Source organism: Pteropus alecto, unplaced genomic scaffold (assembly GCF_000325575.1).
Source record: "Pteropus alecto unplaced genomic scaffold, ASM32557v1 scaffold311, whole genome shotgun sequence".
Lineage (NCBI taxonomy): Eukaryota > Metazoa > Chordata > Mammalia > Chiroptera > Pteropodidae > Pteropus > Pteropus alecto.
This window is the reverse complement of record NW_006431916.1, coordinates 601,842-626,391: the sequence shown is the minus strand read 5'-3', so window position 1 is coordinate 626,391 and position 24,550 is coordinate 601,842. Positions and strand designations below refer to the sequence as shown.

At 37.0% G+C, this 24,550-nt stretch overlaps 1 protein-coding gene across 2 annotated transcripts in view; it reads left to right on the top strand.

Annotated features, from left to right (window-relative positions):
• Window positions 1-4,361: 4,361 nt before the first annotated feature.
• Window positions 4,362-24,550, top strand: part of TFRC (transferrin receptor) — a 23,859-nt gene continuing 3,670 nt past the window's right edge. Inside the window, exons 1-18 of one of the 2 annotated variants that reach the window (XM_025041858.1) lie at window positions 4,362-4,509; window positions 7,285-7,343; window positions 7,887-8,097; window positions 10,056-10,260; window positions 11,592-11,741; window positions 11,912-12,014; window positions 13,571-13,684; window positions 14,296-14,394; window positions 15,257-15,396; window positions 17,144-17,301; window positions 17,934-18,053; window positions 19,367-19,452; window positions 19,665-19,728; window positions 20,569-20,636; window positions 21,520-21,578; window positions 21,792-21,873; window positions 23,387-23,608; window positions 24,517-24,550. The exon at window positions 24,517-24,550 is cut by the window's right edge and continues 74 nt beyond it. In XM_025041858.1, the coding sequence (XP_024897626.1) occupies window positions 7,308-7,343; window positions 7,887-8,097; window positions 10,056-10,260; window positions 11,592-11,741; window positions 11,912-12,014; window positions 13,571-13,684; window positions 14,296-14,394; window positions 15,257-15,396; window positions 17,144-17,301; window positions 17,934-18,053; window positions 19,367-19,452; window positions 19,665-19,728; window positions 20,569-20,636; window positions 21,520-21,578; window positions 21,792-21,873; window positions 23,387-23,608; window positions 24,517-24,550 (1,951 nt within the window). In that variant the 5' untranslated portion in view covers window positions 4,362-4,509; window positions 7,285-7,307. Of the gene's footprint in view, window positions 4,510-4,950; window positions 5,085-7,284; window positions 7,344-7,886; window positions 8,098-10,055; window positions 10,261-11,591; window positions 11,742-11,911; window positions 12,015-13,570; window positions 13,685-14,295; window positions 14,395-15,256; window positions 15,397-17,143; window positions 17,302-17,933; window positions 18,054-19,366; window positions 19,453-19,664; window positions 19,729-20,568; window positions 20,637-21,519; window positions 21,579-21,791; window positions 21,874-23,386; window positions 23,609-24,516 lie in introns of those variants that run through there. The other variant, XM_025041859.1, reaches the window with a different exon arrangement.

Sequence of the window (24,550 nt, the reverse complement as noted above, 5' to 3'; positions counted from 1 at the left end):
TTTTTTCCTGCTAAGTTTCTGTTCTTTAACTAAGGTACGAGGTATATGTTTCGGCTTTGACCTTATGGGGCAAGCAACTGAAGTTTTTTCTTATACCTGTGACTGAGAGAGGAGAATGTTACACTCAACTGTATATTTTCATTAAAAATAGATTATTAAAAAAACAGGTGAGCATAAAGATGAACGAGAATCTAAATGGACATATAATTTGGAACAAGATTTAGAGGACTCCAAGTGTGCTTTGGGGAGCATACCAAAGCATTCTCTCTCCTTTTAGATTTGGGCATTTGGTTGTCACAGACTCTGACTCACTTTTATTTTTTGCTTGTATTTAACACTTGCATCCTTCTTATTTGTCCTTTAAATATAAATTCTGTTTCCCCAGCAACATTGTTACCCTTTTCAGGTATAGATTTGTTTCATATCTCTTTACATGTCTTTGCTTGACATAGGACACTACTCAACAAATGTTAATAATGATGGTAATTAATTATCTTTCCTTCTCAGCCATTATCAATAACTGAGTCATTTTTTTTCTAGAATCAGGGTATTCGAAAGCCGTTAAAGAAAACTTTCCTGCTCTTGAGCCATAACTTCATGGCTAGTTTGCCTAGAACTTTTCCATTTTAGGCTTCTCCTCCTTAGCACCACATTTACTCACAGCGTGGGCTCTGAACTAGCAGCACCTTATATTTGTAGTTTAAGAAACTTTCCTACTTATTAATTCACTGATGAAAGAAATAAAGGATGTTACCTCCACTTGGCCAATGAGGAAACCGAGGCCCAGAACCATTAAGCCCAGGCTTATGCAGCACAGTTAGTGACAGCACTGGGACGAGTTACTGACTTCTAGGCTGATTTCCTATCAGTGGCTTCTCTGGTTTGCTTTCCCCTGCCATTTCTCCCTCGCCAAACAGCAAGACTCCTGTTTTCATCTTCAGGTGAAGAAGAAAGACAGGAAGGGAGGATTTTGCAGCTGATGACTCCCATGTCCTCTCTTCCACTAGTAATTCCCCTGAAGTAGCTGTCAGGTATTTCCGTAGAGGAGAATTTTTAACATATGCCACAGGCTCATTCCAGTTCAGAGTCTTCAGGCAAGGCTTTCTCCTTGGCTAAATGCTTTATTTCTTCCTCTTCATCAACCTGAATCCCACACAGGTTTTCCCCACTATCCAGAAGTAGAGTGTTCCTATGAAACCTTTCCCAAGCTGAAATGGTGTAAAAGAAGAAACAATTATCACGAATTCATATAGAAAAAATTGGGGGCTTTCCCAGACCCCCAAAATAACCTACCAAATCATACCAAATACATTTAATTATGCTCAGGTTTACACTAAGCGGAGCACCTCTATGAGCTCTCTTAGGCTTTTCTGATGCCTTAGATCATATATTGCCTACGATGCATAAAATAAATCGAGATAAAGCACAGATGCTCAGACAGTTCAAAGCTATGGCGGCTTGATGCCGGGATGCTGAGTCCAGTTCCTGGGAAAGGAGCTTGGTGGGGCCACTCTTGCTGCTCAGGGTGCGCGCTGCTGCAAAACAAATGCTGGTCCTCGCCCCACCCCCATCCCCCCATTCCCGCTTTTTGACTTTTCTCGTAAAAATGAAAATCGACTTCGGATTTCCTTCGGTTATTGAAAACAGACACTAATGTAAGTAGGTCTTTTGTAAAAGTGCAGCGGCAGAAAGCAAATTTTCCAAAATCAAGAAATACCTGCACTGGCCTGTAGATGTCTTCCATGACCCTGACCCTGCACCATCCACCTAAACTGACTCAACTAATGCTTCCTACCTGACCCTGCACCATCCACCCAAACTGACTCAACCAATGCTTACCGAGTTTACTATGTGCCAGTTTACTGTGTTTTTAGGAGCTTGCACCCACCTCATCTCATTTAAACTCACAAAAATTCTGCGAGGCAGATATTTTTATTCTCATTTTAGAGCTGATATAACCCAAGATCACGAAAATGGAGAACTCCAGTTCCTTGACACCAAGCTTTGTACTCTTTTCCCAAACCTCGAGGTTTCTGCTTGTTTTCTTCTTCTTCTTCTTCTTTTTTTCTTCACATTGTTCATTCCTCTCCAACCTCTAGTTTCTTTTACGTAAAATTTTAGTATACATGACTTTAAAAATCTTTTTTTATTTCTGTGTACCTTTTGGAAGAACTGCAAGAATTTTAGTTCCAATGTAATGGAAATGTGAATTTAAATAATATCCATTTCAGTTATAGTTAAAATAAAAGGGTACCAAAAACTTCATTGCAAGCATGATTACTGCAGTACTGGGAGTCATCCAGAAGTGGGAGCTAATGCTAGGTAATAATTACAACAGTGACAATGAAATTAGATTTTAAAAATAAAATCTTTGACCTGTTAAAAATAAAATTCAACAGAGTAAATTTGAAGATCTAATTGGCTTTTTAAAGCAATTCATGAATGGGGCACCATCCCATCTAGCAACTAGAAGGGAACTAGGAGGGACTGTACAAAATGTAAGGTTTTTATAGGAAGAGAGCTATTAAAAGAAAAGATTATTTTGGGGTGGGACATCTTTTGGGGGGGGAGAGAACAGATGAGTTTCATCATGCAGATTGTCTTCTTTCTATGGGGGGCCTACATGACAGGTTACCTTACTGGTGCTGGACCAGAAAATTCCAGACTGGTTGATTAAGATTATGTTTCTGGAAGAGGTCGAAACCGCAATTAGGTTGAAACTGCAATTAGTTCAGGTATTAAATCCAGGTTTGGTATGGGCTTTTAGCACGAGTGATGCCATTTTGGGCCTGTGGTTTTCTATTTAACAGAACATTTATTTTTGTGGAATTCCAGACAAAGCGAAATTTGCCTCTCAGTATGTATGGATTCTGCAACAAAGCAAGATAAATTTATTTTCATTTACTTAAATTGCAGAGGAGGGAAATTCTGCAAAGCTTCTAGGGAGAAAGGGATAGTAAAGGAAAATTAATTGCATAGTGTCTGTTATTACTAGTAAAAACATGAAAATAAAAATATAATTGACACACTCTCTCCCTGTCCTGCATCAATGTCCTCTTTATTGTTTCACTTCAATGAACATAAATTTTTTTAATTTGGGTTTTCACACATTCTGTCCAGACCTCCATCTCCCAAGCCTGTTTTCCCCACTTGTTTGTAAGATTTTCACCTGGATACCAGCATTGTTGTTTATTTTATTTTTATTTATTTTATTTTATTATTATTTTTTAAGACCCCATCAGTCAAGGAAAGGAAGAGGGGACTCAGCAGAGCTATTGTCTGGGGTTAAAGAAAGGAATGGAATGGATATGGATTAGCTATGGAGGGTTAGCTATTCCATTCCTCTCTTTAACTTTTTCCTGTGTAAACCCACTAAGGTGCAGTGATGCTCCTGCTTAGTTTTTAAAATAATTCTCCTTAGGGAGAGATTTTAAGGAACAGGGGTAAAGAGAAAAGTGGTGTGTTTCCTCTATTTCGGTGAAGAATAAAGAGAAGAGCAGGAGGAAGAGGCTCAGAAAGGGATTTGCATTTTAAAGTACCGTTAGGCATTCCTCCGACTTTGAAAGCGCTTTATCTGTAACCCTTTTACAGCCCGGTCGTTTCTTCACTTTGTAGCTATTTGTAAACTTGACTAGTCTCCTCACTGAACTGTAGGTTACCAACTACAGGCAGAGAGAGGGTGTGAATGCTTGGAAAGGGTTTAAAAGGTGACAAGAATTCAATTTTATTTACTATGCATTGCACAATCCTATAGTAACAGTGACAATGAACATGAAAGTTCATCTACAATTCTATCATTCTAATAAATCACTATTTTATTCTCCCTTAGTTTTTAATAAATCACTATTTTATTCTCCCTTAGTGCTCTTAATGTTTAATGCATTCCCTGATGCATTAAACATTAGGAGCACTATGCCCGCTTTGGTTCATGTGCAGCTTTTCCATATCCTAAATACAAATTTGCATTTTGCTTTTAATTCTTTTTCCTTTTTGCTTATCCTAAGTATCTGAGACTGCAAAATACATATGTACCATACAGCTTTAGTGCCTACCTAATATTCTATCAAGGACATGCGCTTTAAGGAATTATTACTGTGAAAGAATCCAACATTTAGGAGTACATGCTAGCGCCACCTGACCTTGCAGTCAAGGTTAGACCGAGGGCTTGGGGTTGGGGGGTTGGGAACCGCACCCCAACGAAGAGCAGCGAGGCGGAAAGTTGTGTGCCAGCCACTCGTTCCCCTCTACCCCGCCCCGCACCTGCAGTCTTGGCGCCTTTTCCCTCGCCCCGCCCCTCCCCTCGCTTTTGAGGCGGGCCCTAGTCCGGGGGCGTGCACACCCTTCGCCTCCTTAGGTGTACGTGAGGCAGGAAGTGACGCAAAGCCCGTGGGGGGGTCGAATGAAGGCGGCACCAGACTATAAACAGCTGGCGCGGACGGCCTTCTCTTCAAAGGGGAGTCAGCTTCGGAGGTGGAGGCTCTGGCAACAGCGGACCCGGGAAGCACCCGTGTGAGTGATATTCTGCTTCTAGGACACGATCGACCCTCCTGCCCTCCCCCTCATCGTGCAGGGCTGGTCCGCGCGGTCTTCAGTGAGGTCCTGCTAGGTGCTGTCCAGCAGCCTCGCGGAGCCGCAGAAGCTGCTGCGCCTCGGGGTGGGACCGGCAAGGTGGAGCGCGGCCCGCGTGCGGGTGGGGAAGGGCCACGGCGGCGATGGGAGCGGGATGCGGGTGCCGCGGTGTGGAGCGACGGTGCGGAGTCTCCATTCCCTTCTCGTCCTTTCTGCTCCCTGTTTGTCTCGGTCGCCGAGCAGCGAATGGTTTCCCTGTTAGGGCTCTCACGGCGAGATGAGGGGTTCCCAACTGTCGCTCTGCGCCCTGCTTCCGGCTTCTCAGCCTACCCCGATCCCTGTCCTCACTAGGTCGCCGTTAAAAGATGCAGGTCCTCGTGGGACAGCCCTAGGCCGCAGGCTCGGAAGCGAGGTGTCCGCCCAGCGTGAGGCAAGCCACGCTGCTGCTGCCTTATTTCGCTCTACTGCAAGCACGTGGCTGGTATAGGAAGTGTCCCCAGGGAATGGCTGTCGGGGTGCGTGAGTGACCTTGAGCTCGTAGCCCTTCGCTTCCTCGGGGCTCGCGCCAGGCCTTACTGCTGAAAGGGACAAATCTGTCCTGGATTCGGATAAGAGTGTGTCCTAGGCATTTAGATGGGGGGTTTCTGTAAGCTGTACACTTGAACTCTCTGGTATAACCTGATCTTCTTGCCTCAGGCTACTTCTTGGCCTTGTGTGGGGTTCTCAATTTTCACAAGAGAGGCCGACCGAACAGCTCAGGTTCTGGGAACGCATTAAGAATATTCGGATTGCTAGGCTCTCCTCACTTTAAGATGGGAGACCATGGGAATAAGACTTCTTTATGAAAGCTGTTGTCTTAGACTCTAGAGGCTGAATAAAGGCTATTTGGATTGGAATCGGCTTGCACCTTCAGGAAATTAGTAATATGGTCAAAAGGCCGTACTGTATTGTAGTGTGTTAGAAGACCATTGTATCACTGTTTTTGGTGGACAGCTCACTAAAGTGATAGAGAGGAAAGTGGGGAAGAAAATGAATTTTGTGACTTGATTCTTTTTGATTATCATTTTTCTTCTGCCCAGTGCTTGTAGCGACCTTGGCTGGATATATCAGAGAATTAGATTGCTGCTACTTTTTCCTGTTTTGGAGGGTTTTGGTGGGGGCTGATTCAGATGAGAATTAAATTCGTAAGCTGCTTTTTCCTAGAAAAGGGTGATTAAAATTGGCTCAGGGTGGGGCCTTCTAGTTCTGGCTCCAGTGATTGGGTTTGTACAGTTCAGGTGCAGTGATAGTGATAAGCGTTTTGTACCAGATGGGGCAAGAGGCTATGTTTCTAAGAATATGATCTATATTGGTTATTGGTTCTGGTCTTTAAAACTTGAGGATTAAAAAATGTTTTTGTTAATGGGTTATGATAGACTTTTCTAATTCCAGTTTATTAATGTCTTTTGTTTTACAATCTGCATATCTCACAGCTTGCTTTGTGCCATGTGGGTGTTAAATGTACTCTTAAGTGTACTTGTCATATAGGAAAGACCTTAAATAGTATGAAATAAATGTCCATTTTATACATCTCAGCATATCACTTTTAAGCATCTAGATATGCTCAAACCAAATTAATTAGAAAATTCAGATTTCAGTTAATACCTGTACTTTAACTTAATATAGTACTCTTTGTTGGTTGTAGAGATATATTTTGCTTTGAAAAAAGCTAAGATTAATTTCTCAGTATTTCTGGAGACAAGAACATAGTTTCTACAAACCCAGTAAGTAACTCATTGACCTTCATTTTTAGATTATCAGTTTTCAGCCTTGAACAAGTCACTTAATCTCTCAGGTAATTGGCCTCTTTGTAAAAGACAGCATACTCTGTCTTTTGTGTATTCTTTTTGCATCTATCTATCAGATCATTTAATCAGAAGTAAGAACTGTTCATTTAATCAGAAGGATTGGGTTTTTCTCTCCTTTTCTCTTTGGAGATGCTTTGTTACTGGTCTACGTAGCATGACCTGTCTTAAATCTACTTTGGATTGAGGTGGGTTTTTTTTCCCCCAGATGTCAGTCTATTGTCTTGTATTTGCCACTTTTCTTTGACTACCAAATTCAGTTACTTAAATCTACTTACTATGGATGATATTCTAACTAGTTTTCTCCACATTTTTAATTTTGAAAAACTACAAAGCTACAGGAAAAAATGAAATAATAGTAATGTGTATATCCATGTACTCTTCACCTAGATTCATCAGTTAACAGTTTGACACATTTGCTTTATTTCTTACATACCTATTTAAACTGAATTATTTGAAAGTAAGTTACAGACATCACAATATTTCATCCTTGAATTCTTAACCACTAATTTCCTGAGAACAAGGGTGTTCTCAAAAAACACAATACCATTATCACACTCCCCAAATCTAACATTGATACAAGACTGTTATGCAGTATATAATCTATATTCAAATTTCTTATTTCTCCCAACAATGTCCTTGAGGCTGTCTCCACACCCACCCCACCTCAATTCAGGATCTAATCAAAGATTACACTATATTTAGTTGTCATGTAAACTAAATATCTTGATTAAACACCCTTTCTAGAAAGGTGATAAAACATTTAAAAGTGAATTTAATATGTAATAATCTAGTGTGGTGATGAAAAGCCTTCACTAATCTGATACAATGGCATCTTTCTTATAATAATAATTCTCTATTTTATTACTAGGCTTTTCTGTGTGGCAGCTCAGAATGATGGATCAAGCTAGATCAGCATTGTCTAACTTGGTAAGATATTTTAAGTTATATTTCTCTGTCACCAGTTTGCAAGAATATGAAATATATAAGAATGACTTCTACCGAGTAAGCATGAAATAATACCCAAAGCTATCATAGGTATTCATTTACATTTGAAGTGTAACTTCAAGGTCGTGAGATGTAACTGATCCCACAAAAGAATATATTAGTCTTGAGCAGAGTTAATTAAGGAAAATCTTGTAAGAAGTTTCAGGGCTTTTGGGGTGTGGTGGTGAGGGGGACCACCAAGTAGATAGATGAACTAAAGAAAGCACAGATCGAAATGTATACGAGTAGACATGAATAACAAACCCTGAGTGAATGAGATGAAGAAGGCCAGCGTGATCCAGCCCCTACCTGCCGTTAATCAAACTGGGCACGGGGAAGAATGTTGGTTTGAAAGGGGAACTTCTTTTTCCTTAAGGATATATAGAAAGTCATAGTAATGGCCCAATAACAAGTATCATACCTAACCAAACTTTTTGTAAATGTTCCTATTCCCTTCTTTTTCTTTCTCTTTTTTAAAAATCTCAGTTTGGTGGAGAACCGTTGTCATACACCCGGTTTAGTCTGGCTCGGCAAGTAGATGGCGATAACAGTCATGTGGAGATGAAACTAGCCGTAGATGAAGAAGAAAATGTTGACAATAACGTGAGGGGTAATCATGCCTGTGTCACAAAACCAAAAAGGTTTAATAGATCTACCTTCTGGGGGACTATTGCTGTAATCATCTTTTTCTTCATTGGTAAGAGTGGCCCTTCAAAACTTAAATGTTCCTTGTCACCAACTTTAGGAAGTTTGTTAATTTAGCTCAGCAAACGATGATTAAGATTCTATACCTATTTTTGAGGTTAGCCTGGTGGGAGAAGAGAAACACATGAATCGTTTCAGTGTAATGTATAAATGTTATACAAGAAATATACACAGGATATTTGTATTATAGAAGTTTAGCTTAAAGATTCAAAGTGGGCTTCTGGGAAGAGAAGGTACCTATGCTTTGAAAAGATGTAACTGTTTAAAATAAAGTTATTATCTAGTTTATTAGATTGAATGGTTTAAAATACATAAAACTGATATGCACTTCACCCGTCCCTCGATTTATGTGGATTATCTGTTCCGCACATATTTTACATGGAAGAAAACCACATAAGAAGAGTCCACCAGGATGGAAAAAAAATACTGAAGAAATAGGCCAAGATAAGTCACGAAAATATTTCACCTATTTCCACAAAAAAAAGTGCTAATGAAAATTCAGAAGAATCAAAATAAATTTTATTCGCTGTCAGTGTCTACTATAATCGGAAGCAAACGACCTTCTCTTTTTAATTGGCACAAAGTCACTGTCTTCATCGCTCGAAATATTTGGAAGTACTACTTCAGTTTCATTATTTATGTTTATGTTTTTGGGTGCTCTTTTTCTAACCCCATCTTTTGCTAAGTTTTCATAAGTTCTTCAATATTCACTGTAACGTTTTTTAAAATCTTTTCGAAATTTTAAGGCTCATTGGATATTTGGATCAATATCTAGAATTGCAGTTTCCAGTTTTTTGGCCAGTTGAAGAGCTTTGTAAATATTTTCTGTGGTGAATGAAACTGGTTCCAGGTGACTGCCGTATTCATTGGCAGGATGGTCTTCAGATTTTAAGTGACTTAATTCATTATCAGTTAATTTGTGATCAACTAGTAATTCAGTAATAAACAGGTGTAACTGTTTAAAATACAGTTATTATCTAATTTATTAGACTGAATGGTTTAAAATACATAAAACTGATATGCACTACACCCGTCCCTTGATTTATGCGGATTGTCTGAATGACAATATCATGCATATTGTCAGAGCCTTCTTGAAATTTCTTCAATAAATTAATAATGCCAGTTAATCCCTCTTTAGTTGTTGGAACCATATTCCCTGGTACAACTACTTCTGGCCTTAGTGCTTTCCAGCAAGCACCTAAAGTTGACAGCTTTATATCATTCAAAGCTATAAGCAATATTCTCAATACAACTTAAAATTGTGTATTTATTCTAGGTTTCTGTAACCATAAGTGATTCGTTATCTTCAAGTTTATTACAAATATCATTAAAACTCTATTTCTATAATCTTAAAGGTGGAAATAATGCCTTGACTAAAGCTTGGATCAAGGAAATCGTATTTGGTGGCAAATATACAACTTTTTTATTTGGATGTTTTAAATTGTGGATGACCAGGCGCATTATCTAGAAGTAAAAGTATTTTAAAAGGAAGACATTTTTCTTTCATATAATTTTCAGCTTCTACAGCAAAACATTTGTAAAAGCAATCCCGAAAAACATCAGTAGTCACTTATGCTTTTTTGTTTGCCAATTAACAATTGTGTGTAAGTATTAGTTCTTTGCACATTGTGAGTTAAGCTATTTTTTAGAAAGAGTAATTGCCAATAATGGAAATGAAAAAGAAAGAACCATGTAAAAGGAGACTGCGTAAATGGAAACTACATATTAAAAGTCCACATAAACGGGGTGGGGGGGATATTTACTATGTATTAAAAAACTCGCATGAAAAATACCACGTAAGTTGAGAGACTGGTATATTTTCTTTCAAACTGCTTAAAATGGGTTTAAAATCAATATTTTCAAGACTTAGTTGAAAATATTAACAATTAATATAGGAATAGATTATAAATGAAATTCTGTGAATTCAGCTGTGAAATTTTTTATCCTTAGGATTTATGGTCGGCTACTTGGGCTATTGTAAACGCGTAGAACCAAAAGGTGAATGCAGGGAAACAGAACCTCCAAAGATAGAGGGAACAGAATCTTCCGAAATAGAAGAGTACTTTCCTGAAGTACCTTCCCGCTTATTTTGGACAGACCTCAAAGCAATGTTGTCAGAAAAACTGAATGCTGCAGACTTCAGCAACACCATCAGGTAATCTTGAGCTACTTCACAAGTTCAACCTCGATACCTAAATAGATGCTGAGTATTATTAGGTGCAGTGAAACAAAACAAAGGTGATAGTCTGGAGGAAAGGCTTTTTAGGGTAGAGGAGACTTCCTGTGTTTAGTTAGAGATAAGGAGTCAGTAAAGAATTCAAACTACGTTGATAGGGGAAAAAGTTAGTACTTTTGTGGAGACTCCTTTTTTGGAAAAAAATTCACAGGTCCTTGATCTTTCTGTCATCTGGTTCTCTGTAGCTTGTTGCTTGCTGTCAGATTTTCTTCTCTGAAGTTTCATCTTAATCCCTTGTAAGTCATGCTGAGCTCTGCTGCTCTCCTCAGGGCCATCAGTAGCCTTCTTCATCCTCTAGGTCAGCACTAACTTGTCTATCCAACTTGTTATGTCTCCAGTATTCTTTGCTTTCTGGTTCTTATTCATTAATCCATACCCTAAGAAGTGTCCTTAAGGTTTCTATCCTTAGATTTTTAAGATCTTCCTTAGACACATATCTAACTCTGTATAGAGAACAAAATCATCTTTTACCTATTGCTAACTTCCTATAGTTTCAGTGGTATAATAGTTCTTTTGGTCTTAAATTAGAAATCTTGGCATTTTTACTCCATCTAGTGAATACTCTTGTGTATACTGTACACCAGGCATTATGGATAAAGTGAAAGTATAGTCTACTCCCCGACCCCCCAAAAAAGATCAATAACTAATATGCTCTGTATATTTACACAGAGCCATAGGAGATAAGAATAATAAGCAGTTTTGCTTCCAGGGGATTCGCAGTGTTTCACAGTATGTGAAAGTTGAAGTTTGAGTTTACCAACAGTAATACTATCTCATTTTGCTTACAACAGCTCTCCTGGAAGCTGCTCATTTTCCTAAAACTACCCTAAGCAGATATATTGGGACAGGGCTCTTGAAGGAGTGGAGTGCTTTACATTTGATAAAGAGGTTTTAACAAGCTCGAAGTCATAAATTTCTTCAGATATTGGACGCAATTTTTTTTCTTCTATGTTTGTATCTATCTGGTCAATCTAGAAGTTTTAGGTCACAGTTAATTTATGTTAACTCTGATGGGTGGCATTGAGTTAGCTTTTAAAACAATTTGCTTGTCAGAAACTAGACTTTTGGTTATGAGTACACTGTAGTGCATACAGATATCAAATTATAATGGTGTACACCTGAAACTTATGTAATGTTATTAACCAGTGTTGCCTCAATTAAAAAAAATAACCAATTTGCTTGATATTCGAGTTTAATGTTTATTTTGAATTAAACTTTAGTTCATTTCACTGTGACACTTTTTCCTCCAGGCGTCTGAATGAAAATACTTTTGTCCCTCGTGAAGCTGGATCTCAAAAAGATGAAAGCCTTGCTTTTTACCTTGAAGATCAATTCCGTAAACGTAAACTCAGCAAAGTCTGGCACGATGAACATTTTGTTAAGATTCAGGTCAAAGGCAGGTATGTTGAAAGATGGTAAACTTATCTTATAGAAGTAGCTATTTTTAGGTGTGATAAATATAACAAAAGATTTTCAAAGAATGCAAGCCAAACGCTAAGTGTATTAAAGCCATTTAAGTTTTTGGTCCAATAGTAGTTTTAACTTCATTTTAACTTAATCTTTTTAACAGTACTCGAAACTCAGTGACCATAGTGCGTACGAACGGTGAAATGGTATATCTGGTGGAGAATCCTGAGGGTTACGTGGCATATAGTAAGGCTACAACAGTTACTGTAAGTAAGGCAAAATAGTACATGACTTTTTTCCCTGTTGAATAGCTCAAAAACTCATTGTCTTTACTGTTCTTAGGAGTGATCGTGTAAATTTGCTTGTAAAATGTAACTGATCATGTCATATACTTGTCTTCAACCCTCCTATGCCATGGTGAAAATAAAACCCCAAGTCCTCATCTTGTTTGGCAAGGTACTAAGTAATCTTACTGCTCACTCCAATCTCCCTACTGTTCCTCAAACACTCAAATTCAAGCACACGCTCACCTCAAGGCCTTTATAAAACTCTCCTTTCCTTTTGCCTGGACCACTTTCCCTATATATGAGCATGGCTTGTTTCCTCACTTTGTGTAAGTCTCTTCTCTAACATTACCTCCTTAGGGAAGGCTTCCTAGATTATCTTATCAAAAATATCCTTTCTCTGATCACTTCCCCTTATCCTGCTTTATTTTTCTTCGTAGTACTTATGGCACCTGACATTATTCATTTGATTCCACAACTGGAATGTAAGCTACACAAAGGGGTAGGGGTTTGTTTCATCTACTGCTATGTCACAGAGCCTTGGACAGCGTTTGACACATGGTAGTATTTGCTGAATGAATGCATATATTAGATTACCGCTTATGTGGGGACATATCAATAACCATCTTAGGTGGAATCTAGCCTTAGCTTGATTCTTTAATGTTTGAGCTTATAAAATTTAGGCAAATGTGGCCAAATTACTACAGAAATTAAAAAACAGCTAAATAGAATAGTTCTGTCTAGGTTTTCCAGGTTAAAAGCCACATATTTGTATGTCAGGGGTCTATCCCATGGATCTTCTGAGCGAGATGAAGTTTTATAGTTATATTGTCGTCTTGGTTACTTGTGCTCTATCACTTTCCCTGGCTAGCTACAAGCCAGGAGTTTGTAGGTGTGTAGATTATTCTGTTAAAAGAATTGAGGGTTTTAGTTTTCCTTCATGCTTTCTATATTTAGATATTTGGTTGTTAATGTCAGTTTATAATTATACATCTAAACTCTAATAGTGTATAGGAACATTATGATGACAGCTTATATAAACATCTGAAAGTTGATCTGTGTAAGTCACTTTATTGTAATAGACAATTTTTGGACAACTTTATTATCAGAACTTTCAATTGAGACCTATTCCTATATATGTTCTCAATTGTCTGAGGTTCAAGTTTGGGAATATTATGTAATCGGTGCTGCCATGGCTGGCCTTACAGTATTTATATTGGTGTATGTCTCTTGTTTAACATATCCTGTTATCTTTTCTCTTCCCTCAAGATTATCGAAGCAATGTAAATTACTAATGTAAATAGATCAATGTAGATTAAAGACAGCATGGGATAATGAAAGACATGAATATAGGCCAGAAATCTTGACTTCACTCCTAATAACCCTGGCCACTTTTGACTTTGAACTCTCATATATCCTTTCTAGGCCTTGGCCTGTTTTTACCCTCTCTTGGGTTTAATCTGTAAAACTGTTCCATCTCAGACTCTGCAGCTGTTCTAATACCATGATGCTCATTCAATCTAATGTCTTTATTCTAGGGTAAACTGATCCATGCTAATTTTGGCACTAAAAAAGACTTTGAGGATTTAACCTCTCCTGTGAATGGATCTTTAGTGATCGTTAGAGCAGGGAAAATCACTTTTGCTGAAAAGGTGAGTATGAGTTATCAAATACATTGGTATCATATCATTCTTAAGTTAAATGGCATTGTTCATTTTCTTACATTCTGAAAACCAGCAGTCTTAAACCCTCAAACCTGATAATATAATTTTATTTATTAAAGTGCTCAAAAAATCAAGTAAGTTTCCATTTTCTAAAGTTACAGGATACTTCAAAACTATGACATAGCTACTTGGAGTATTTTGCAGCCATTGTCTTTTAGTGAAAATGAGCTAATCAAAAATGCTTAAGTGAAAGTCGTTTAAATTGTCTATGTAACCAAGTTTTATATATATATAGAATACAGTTATAACTGTTTTATAAAAAGGGAAGTTAAAAGTCAAACCTAGACAAGGGACTAGAGTGGAACATAGCAAAAGATAGTGTTTGTCTTGGGTGGGTTTTTATTATTTCTCATCTTTCAAACTCTCCTTAATGAGTTTTAAGGCATATATTTTTTCTAAACATAAAAGCTATTTAAAACATTTGAGTATCAGTGTAGTCCTCTCTAACCTTTTGTCCTTTAGCATAAAGTTCAGTATATATCCTTCTAATTTTATATGGTTAGATCTTCATTTTCTGAGCTTTATATGTTTTTCTTTAGGTTAAAAATGCTGAAAGTTTTAATGCAATTGGTGTCTTGATTTACATGGACCGTGCTAAATTTCCCATTGTTGATGCAGAGGTTCCAGTCTTTGGACATGTGAGTTCTTATTTCTTGAGTAAATGAGTTTGGGGGTTCTCCAAATTATTGCTAGATTTCATATACATTAGTAGAAATAGAACTATGCCTTCTTTAAATACTCTTTTTTTTCTGGGAGAGTTTTAGCAGGAAGAGAAAAAGATAGCTTACATGACTTTGAGACTTCATTATTACTTATTGCCGAAAGCAGTCTATCAGTATAGTAGTTTCCCGCTTATCCGCAATTTTGCTTTCAGTTGTCTGCGACCAACTGGTCTGAAAATATTAAATGGAAAATTCCAGAAATAAATAATTCATGTTTTAAATTGTGTACTGCCCTGAGTAGCATGATGAAATCTTGAGTCATTCCATACCGTCTAGCCTGGGATGTGAATCATCCCTTTGTCAGTATATCAACGTTGAATACACTACCCACCCATTGGTCACCTAATAGCCATCTCATATACGGGATCAACTATCGTGGTGTCACAGTGCTTACATTCAAGTAAGCCTTATTTCACTTAATGATGGCCCCGAACCGTAAGAGTAGCGATGTTGGCAATTCTGATATGCCAAAGAGGAAGCCATAAAGTATATGTATGTATAGGAAAAGCATAGTATATATAGAGTTTGGTACTATCTGCAGTTTCAGACATCCATTGAGGTTCTTGGAACATACTCCCCAAGGTTAAGGAGGGACTACCGTAGTGCCTTGAACTGAGGATTTGTTATATGTCATATAAAAACAAGAATCATATTGTAGAGCCACTCAGACTTTAAGATGTTGAACTAAGCTTTGGCTATAGCCTCATACTGAATCTGAATATTTTAGGGAAACTTGAATAGGTACCTAGTAGAGCTAATTACTCTTTTGTTTTATTAGGCTCATCTGGGTACAGGTGACCCTTATACACCTGGATTCCCTTCCTTCAATCACACTCAGTTTCCACCATCTCAATCATCAGGATTGCCTAATATACCTGTCCAAACAATTTCCAGAGCCTGTGCAGAAAAGCTGTTTCAGTAAGTTATTTGAAAACTGTCTTGCAGGGTGAGGTTTTATGTTTTGGGAGGAATGATCTGTTTGCGTTGATTTGAAAAAGTCTTAAAACAATTGGCTATAATTTTCCACATTTGGAACATTTTGGGGATGGATAGTTGTTAATGAAACTTCCTCCATAAAGCGATATTAATAATAGACATTAGATTTATAAACTCAAGGAGTCACCTAGTTCAGTTCACCTAGTGATTTCCTTGTGTAATATACCTGGTGTGGCATCTGCTTGAATACTTCCTATGATAAACCACTCTGTTGCCTGTGGCAACCCATTCAGTTATTGGAGTAAATCTGTTAGAATTCATGTTGAGCTAAAATTTTATTCCTTGTAACATCCATTAGTTCTGGATTTTCTGTTTAGCAGTAGAACGATTCAAGTTTTTTTATCTATAGATTGAATATCCTCAATTCTCATTATAGTTTCCAGATGCTTTATAGTCATGATTAGTCCTTCTGGATACCCTTAGTGTATTAGTGTCCCAAAAACAATCCTGTGTGATTAGAGTGTATATCATTAATTTTTATCTTGATCTGGACATGTTTCCCACCTGGTGTAGGTACAGGATGTAGATCTAGTTTCAGATACGTATGTGAGCATTTATTGCTGTGTGACATAGAGCAAGTTACTCTAATGCCACTGATCATGCTTCTTTGACTTAATTGGATAACTAAAATATATTCTACCTAATACGGTGCTACCAGGTCTCAAATGAAGAGCATCTATATGTAAGGACTTTGTAAAATACTGTGTGACTCTTAATAATGCTGTCTTAGGTCTAAGAGGCATTTGTAAAAGGCCATTCTCATTGACTCATACCAAACTTAGAATCAGGTTATTCTTTCCACCACCTATCCTGTGAAGCCAGCCCCCCTTACCATTATGTAGTGGTGGGTAATAATGTTTTGACATACAGTTGATTCTTGAACAATGCAGGAGTTAGAAGTGCCAACCCCTTTGCACAGTTGAAAATCCATGTATAACTTTTGACTCCTCAAACACTTAACTACATAGCCTACTGTTGACCAGAAGCCTTACCAATAATGTAAACCATCAGTTAACATACTTTGTATGTTATATGCATATGTATTATATAGAGTATACTATAGTCATACAATAAAGCTATAGTAAAAACATCTACATTAATGTACACATTTATTTTAGAAATCTGTGTATACGTGGACCCGTGTAGTTCAAGCCCATGTTGCAAGGGTCAACAGTATTTACGTAAGCCACTTTAGAGCAGTTCCTGTTTGAATGATATTTGAGGAATTAGGGGATGATATCTAACTACCAGCAGCATGACTATTCTTTTATAACTTGAGATAAGCCTGTATACTATCTCTGTAGTGGAGTTAGGAAACATGAGAATATATTAATAGACTTTTATATAAGAACTTTGTTCTGAATTCGTCTTGGTATCTATTTCGAATTAAACAATAGCTATATTTCTGGCAGAAAGGCACTCATCAGAAGAGGAAGGTAGAGAAATTCTTTTAAAACATTGGTTAAATGAGAAAGTAACTCATGGTTTTCAAATAAATGGCTGCCTACGGATCAGAATAAGATACAAATGGATAGCCACTAGGGAATAAATTTTGTGTGTTCTCTTTATGTTCTTTCAACCTAGAATTTTAGTGGACTTTAAGGAGGACTGATTTGGTAAACTTGGAGAAGGTAACAACTCAGAATACTGATCTGTTTTCTACTTCTAGAAATATGGAAGAAGACTGTCCTTCTACTTGGAAAACAGATTCTTCATGTAGACTGGTAACTTCACAGAACAATAATGTGAAGCTCACTGTGACCAATGAACTGAAAGAGATAAGAATTTTAAATGTCTTTGGTGTTATTAAAGGCTTTGAAGAACCAGGTAAAGACCCTGCATTTGTTATCTATTTCTATATTTCTGTTTTCCTTGCTCATCTTAAGGATGTGGCTAGAAGAGGGAGTGCAGGAAGGCTGGCTTGGCTTGGTTTCATGAAATGCTAAATCTTGTCTGTCCTAAAGAGAACTGTTTATGTGTCAGTTTCATTGGGAGGTAATAAGACTCTAGGAAAGTACCTTGTCAAAAACTGACCATTGTGACTAGAAAATCGCTTTAAATTATTGAGTAGGCCAGCAGTAAGCAAATTTCTACTTAAGAGGGCAGTTTATGGGCCATACAATCTCTGTTGCAATTATTTAATTCTGGCCTTGTAGCATGAAAAACAGCCATAATGAATATGTAGTTTGCTGATTCCTGGAATGGGTAAAATCTATCTAAATGCAGTCAAATAGTCATATAATGTAGTACAGAAAGCCTTTGGACTTCAGTTGCTTATTATATTGTCATGTGAATTTTTGATCCCCAAAGTCCTAACTAAGTCAGATCTGAAGTAAGGCTTTCTTATCCTTAATACATATACTACATTTTTACCCTTCTACTAAGGTGCTTTTTCTAAACTTTGATATTAGAAAACAGTTTAAGAGCTGATTGTACAATTTTTATTTTTATTTTTTAAGATCACTATATTGTAGTAGGGGCTCAGAGGGATGCCTGGGGTCCTGGAGCTGCAAAGTCCAGTGTGGGAACAGCTCTCCTATTGGAACTTGCCCAGATATTCTCCGATATGGTCTTAAAAGGTAAAGAGTGCAAACTTTGGGAACTTGAATATTCAGCTATGTGCTACATTTAGTTCTAAATGTTAGAATATACTTTGCTCACTTTTGCCTATGTTACTCATGCTAGACTCTGAGTTCTTAAGTACAAAGCAGGTTGTCCTTTGTTATATCTGCCTTCGACTTTTTTTTTATTGAAGTGTAGTTGATATACAAAATTATATTAGTTTCAGTTGTACAACATGGTGATTTGACATTTATATACCTTACGGAATGATTACCATGATAAGCCTAATAACCATCTGTCACCATAGAAAATTATTACAATATTGACTATATTCCCTATGCTGTATACTATATCACTACCTTTAACTTTGAAACAGCTTTCCATGCAGTGTCTTCATTGCATTGGGAATCATCAATTTCTTTTGAAACACTGGAAAGTGTTATATTGGGCCCTAATTCTTAGTTTGACCTACTCAGAATGATATGGCATATCTAACATGGTCCCTAAGCAATCTATTTCAAAGTAAGTAGTGGTATACCTCTGTGCTGAGTTCTATAGTTTTGTTATAAAATTATAATGTATAATTTGATATATTTATAAATATGATATAGAATATATTTATATATCAGAAATATATAAAGGCTTACTTTCCAGCCTTTCTCCCATGGTATGTACCACTTCTCTACACCCACATACACACATGCAAACCCGCATCACATTCTTAAATCTTTGGTTCATAGAGTAGGTCACAGTGTTTAACTTTATAGAAAAGTACATTGATGCAGAAAAATACATACTCCAGAAAAGTAGAGGGATGGAGGCACATATAGCCCCCAAAGGAGCTGTCACTAGTTTTCAATTCTCTGAAAACTCTTTCTTAAAACTTAAACTTATGAATTTTTATTCTATTTAATAACAATTGTTTTTAAAGTAATCTAGTGTTTTAAGTGACTTACTTCTAAGCAAATTGTTCTACAAGAAGGTACACTTTGATTTCAAGTACCTCTTGGTCCAGAAGTTAACAGACCCAAAAAATGGAGTTGAAAAAAGTGACTTCCAGTAAGCTGGTTTCTAATAAGTATAGTTGACATACAATATTATATTAATTTGATGTGTGCAAAATGATTATTTGACACTTATTTCCTTAGGGTGTGATCATATAGATTACTTTTTAAATTCCTGCTCCTTTTTTTGTTTCTACCCGGGGCCTCAAAAGGAAAAGAACTATTTCTGAATCTATTGCCTTGAATTGGAAGTTTCTGATTTTCTCTTAAGTCAACTGTCTACCTATAACTTTTCCCAAGATAAAACTATTTTGTTGTCTTTTTAGATGGATTTAAACCCAGCAGAAGCATTGTCTTTGCCAGCTGGAGTGCTGGAGATTTTGGAGCTGTTGGTGCCACTGAATGGCTAGAGGTATCATCTATACCCAGAATGGGACCCAAACTTATATTGGCTTTTGTCCTCCAGAAACCATGCTCTCTTAGATTGGATTATATCATTTTTTGCCTTTGTATATTTAGTCTCAGTAGAAACCAAATTTAAAAAGAAACCCCTAGTAACAGCTATTCTATATGATAATTAGATTAATGCAGATTAGTACATTAATATGTCCCTTTCTCTTCTAGGGGTACCTTTCCTCCTTGCATTCAAAGGCTTTCACTTACATTAATCTGGATAATGCTATTCTTGGTAAGTATTTCTTTCATTAACTATCTATGAATTCAGGTAAATTACTTATAGAACATCAGAAGAAGCTTTCTAAAACATCACTTGTTTTTTACAATTTACATTGGCCAAACCCAGATCAAAAGATTCACTTAGCTGTCTCTTCACAGTCCATTAAGTTATAGAATGGACAGGTTTCAGGCCTTGTCCCAGACTTTTGGGTCAAATTGGAGCACAGGTCCAGCAAACTGTGTTTTAACAAGCATTCCGTGTGATTTAGATGCACTAAAGTTTGAGAGCCACTAGTCTGGACTATGTTTTAGACCAGAAAGAACTAAACCATATCATGTTGAATGGTACTTCTAGAGACAAATTCACATCTTTCTAGATTGTGGCATAAGATAGAAATGCCAGATGATTAAACTTTTAAAAGAGTTTGGATGTTTTTAAAAGTGCGGATATAGCTGCCGGATGCACTGAGAATAGCGAAATGTCTCCATTGGGAAGAAAAAAGGAGTTACAATTAAATGAAATCTTTTATTAGATTTGTCATTATTGCCATTTTACCTATGCAGCAAAATGTATATCAGGCTTACCATAGCTAGCAGATGACTGCTTTAACATGAATGAACCAAAAAGGCACCATAAAACAAATCATTAACATTAAAGTATGCAAGAAGTATGAGGTTTGGTTGAATCAAATTAAGGTTAGCAGTCACTAAAGAACTTTGACTCCTAAGAGGATAGTTGTTTCTTATGCCACTGATCTAGGTTGTCTTCCTAGATCAATTCAGTTGTAGAAGTAGCAGTGTGAAAAATTGCTTAACTGGAGAAGGGGTAATATTAAAATAATCTTCTTTTCAGGTACCAGCAAGTTCAAGGTTTCTGCCAGCCCACTGTTGTATTCACTTCTTGAGAAAGTGATGCAAAATGTGAGTATATACCTAATTATGAAAATGTATAACTTAATTTTTTGTCTAATTTACATAAGGTGAAAATATCCAGATTGATATTTTAAACTATTATAAGTAACCAATAACAGGAATTTAGAATAAATTTTATAGCAGCATTATTTAAGTCATGCTCTTGGCATATTTTCTCCCAGCCTATTGAACCATGCGAGATGAGGGAAGTGTTATGTGAAGGGCTCTAATCTCAAACAATATATAGTCTATTTAGGAATACATAGCAGAATTCCATGAGGCCTAAGCTGTACTGCAGGCACCCACAGGGGGTTGTCTATAGAGTCAGGATGTTAAGGAAGGTGTAAATGAACTTGCACTAAGTTCATGTGCCTAAGACTTAAATAAGGACAGATGAAATGTGCATTGAATAAAGACAGCCATGTGAACGACCATAGTTTTGAATGAGCAAGGAACAAGTTTTGCTTAATGCAATTAGAGGCTATATAATGGAATGATTAAAGCTGTAAGGAAACCAGGGTTGAAGAACTTACTTTTGATCCTATGGGAAACTAAGGATTAATGTAGGGTCTCCAACAAGGCAGTAGTATAAAATGTGCTAGAAGGAAGAAACCAGAAATGAGGTAGGCATATCATGAAGGCTAAAGAGGGTTTTTAAAATTGTGGTTAAACCACCTTTAAAATGTTGAGTAGGACATTTTTTTCTCACCTTAGCTAGGGGAACTAACAGCACAAACCTAGTAGGAATAACTTCAGATATTTGAGATTATTTTAATTGTCTTAAATTTTTTTCAAGAAAGCATAATAAAAATTTAATTTTTATCAATTTTTATAGAGAGAAACATTTCAGAAAGGTTCATTTTAGATGATAAATTAATTTCTTATTTTATAGGTGAAGCATCCTGTTACTGGGCTGTCTCTGTATCAGGACAGCAACTGGATCAGCAAAGTGTAAGTTGAGAAAAATGAATGAACAGTTAATAGAAAAGCAGAATCACCTAGTAGGACCCTACTGTGTTAGGTAAATGTAACCTTGAAGTGAGTTTACCTATACCTAGAAAGATTTGATTTAAGACTTTTTTGGGGTTAGGGGTAGCATCGTATGGTTGCAAAGTCTGTTCTTTAGAAAACTTTCTAAAATACACATTCTTGCTTTCCTTGCAGTGAGAAACTTTCTTTTGATAATGCTGCTTTCCCTTTCCTTGCATATTCTGGAATCCCAGCAGTTTCTTTCTGTTTTTGTGAGGTAAGTCTGAGGAATTCTAAAGCGTTAAATCTTAAATCTTCTTTCATCAATTTTGAGACCAAGCTTCTACAGTGTTTAAAATGTTTTAAGAAATTACATACATTCAGTTACTGCATGCTACCTTATGCATCTTAACATAGAATTGTTATCAGTTAGCTTAATTTGCGTTTGATTTTATTTGCTAAAACTTGAATTAAGTATGAGTTTTAATAACAAGGTTACCTACTGGACAGTGTAAATATAAAGTACTTCCATCAAACAGACAGTTCTGCTGGACAGTGCTGTTCTTGATACCTGTTGAAATACTGTCCTAGGTGTTTGTCCAGAGATGTTAGTCTCTTAAAGCAAGGATTATCAGTAAAAGCACAAAAACCCAAACAGATGTGAGATTGTTATGAGACAGAACTTTGAACTGACCAAGTTGAAAAACAAGATTGGCTTGGTATACCATTAAAAGGCACTGAAAGTTAGGCAGAGTGAACAGAATGATGAAGACTTTGGTGTTAAAGTGCTAGAGTTGGAAAACCAGCTCTATAGTGGGCTCCTCCAGGGGTTGAAGAGATCCTAGAAATAGCATACGAGGTCAGGGTGGAAACTGTTAACTGTGGCATCACATTTTTGATCCAATAGAGGCCAGGTCCTTACTAGACTTCTTATCACTGGGTGTTTTAGCTTGGGACTAGGAAGGGAAAAGTATGAAGTGAGGGAGTGATGAAAGATCTGGATTTGGTGATCAACATTGCTAGAATTCCCTCAACCTGCTAGAGCAGCAGTATGAGTTGTTATATTGGAATAGCTGGTCATGATCTCTAGAACATTAAGAAGAACTGCTTGTCATGTCCTATGGTTGAGGAAATGATGATGTCTGTTGACCTTCGAAAGTCATGATTTTTAAAAACTTCTTAATGACTTCTTAGATGGCAAAAACCTAGCAGTTCTGGTTCAGAGGTACAGATAATACAAAAATGTACAGTCTGAAAGTGAAAGAATTGAGGTCAAACCAAAGGATTGTCAGTGAGATTGCTGCAATGGACAGTGGTAGGAAGTAGAGCTGAAGAAATAGTCAATAGACAACTAAAGGTGTCTAATGAAGGTAGAGGGTTCTTGTTAACGCACCAGACATTTTTGTTAGGAAGGTAATGTCTGACTGGGTCAAGTGCTGCATGATTTAGAAGAAGGTAAATGTTAGTCTAAGAGTAACACTTTATATTGAAAGTACATTTCATGCATGTTCTCCTTCCTCATTAAACTTTTCAGAGAGAAAAGAACAAGGCTGAAATCTATTCAGGGTATCTGATGTGATAGACCAGGGATTATATAGAACCTAGAAGAAAGTAGCAAAAGTGGTGTCTTCTTAAAGTATAGTGGATAAGAGATAAAACTGGGAATAGGAATATATTAATTAGAAGCAAGGGAAGAATTGCGGTTACTATTATTAGCTTGATAGTGAAACTAATGTGAGGCTTCTACTCTTGTACCCACCTGAGTACAGTAACCTGGCTTTGTTTTCCAGGACAAAGATTATCCTTATTTAGGTACTAGCATGGATACCTATCAGGTACTGTATCGGGAAATTCCTCAGTTGGACAAAATGGCACGTGCGGCAGCAGAAGTGGCTGGTCAGCTCATCATTAAACTTACCCATGAGGCTGAATTAAACCTGAACTATGAGATGTATAATGATGAGATATTTTCATTTGTGAGGGATATGAACCAATTCAGAGCAGACATAAAGGTGAGCACTAAATAAAATCAGGTTCTTAATTGCTGAAGTATTAAGCAGTTTGAAGAATGATGTTTAGTTGTTCCTGGGGAGGGGCATAGTTGGTAACCAAAGTACATTTTAAAGTGAACTGAGGTATACTTTTGCTTGGAATCTGTAACTCATTTGAAATCCGGGAAGTTGGGAGGTTATGGGTTATAGAGCTGTATAAACCACAGCAAGTATTTCAGAACTGAACTGTTTGCTTTTGTTCATATATTCCAAGCAACCCCATGAAGAGGTGGGACTCAGAGACTATAAAGGTCCTAACCACTGACTTTGAACCTATGAGTTTGGCCTCATGTGCCTTTTGGAGATGACATGGATGGAGAGTGAACATGGCTAGGAGTTATAATCTTATTTAGTGGTGATCCTGTGTATCTAGTATACAAACATTTAATAAAATCAGAAATGGTTTCCAACTAATAACCAAATCTTAATTATTATGGTTTTCTTAAAATTTGAGACTAACTGATCAGAAAATGGGATTTAACAGATGGTAATAACCAGATTCTGAAGTTCGTTGAACCGAAATGCTTTGTGTTCTCCTATAGAGAAATTGAACTGGAAACAATATACTACCAGGATTTTATACTTTGACTAAGTAGGTTGTTAAATTTCTTGACAAGGATGGTTTTCTTATGAGAGTAAGAATAATTGTGGTATTTGTTGGGCTTAAATATGAGTGTATTGCTGTAGTTTATAGAGCTTGGAACTTCCTGTACAAGGTGCTTAAGTCTAGCTTTCTCTGAGTCTTGTGCTTACCTGTGAGTCACCCCCTTTTATCAGAATCTCAGTTGCTACACCTACATTAGAAAGGTATATAGAATAACATTCTTAGAAGAACATCTGATAGTGAATGCAATGTCTTTCTGCTTCAGGAGATGGGTCTGACTCTACAGTGGCTGTATTCTG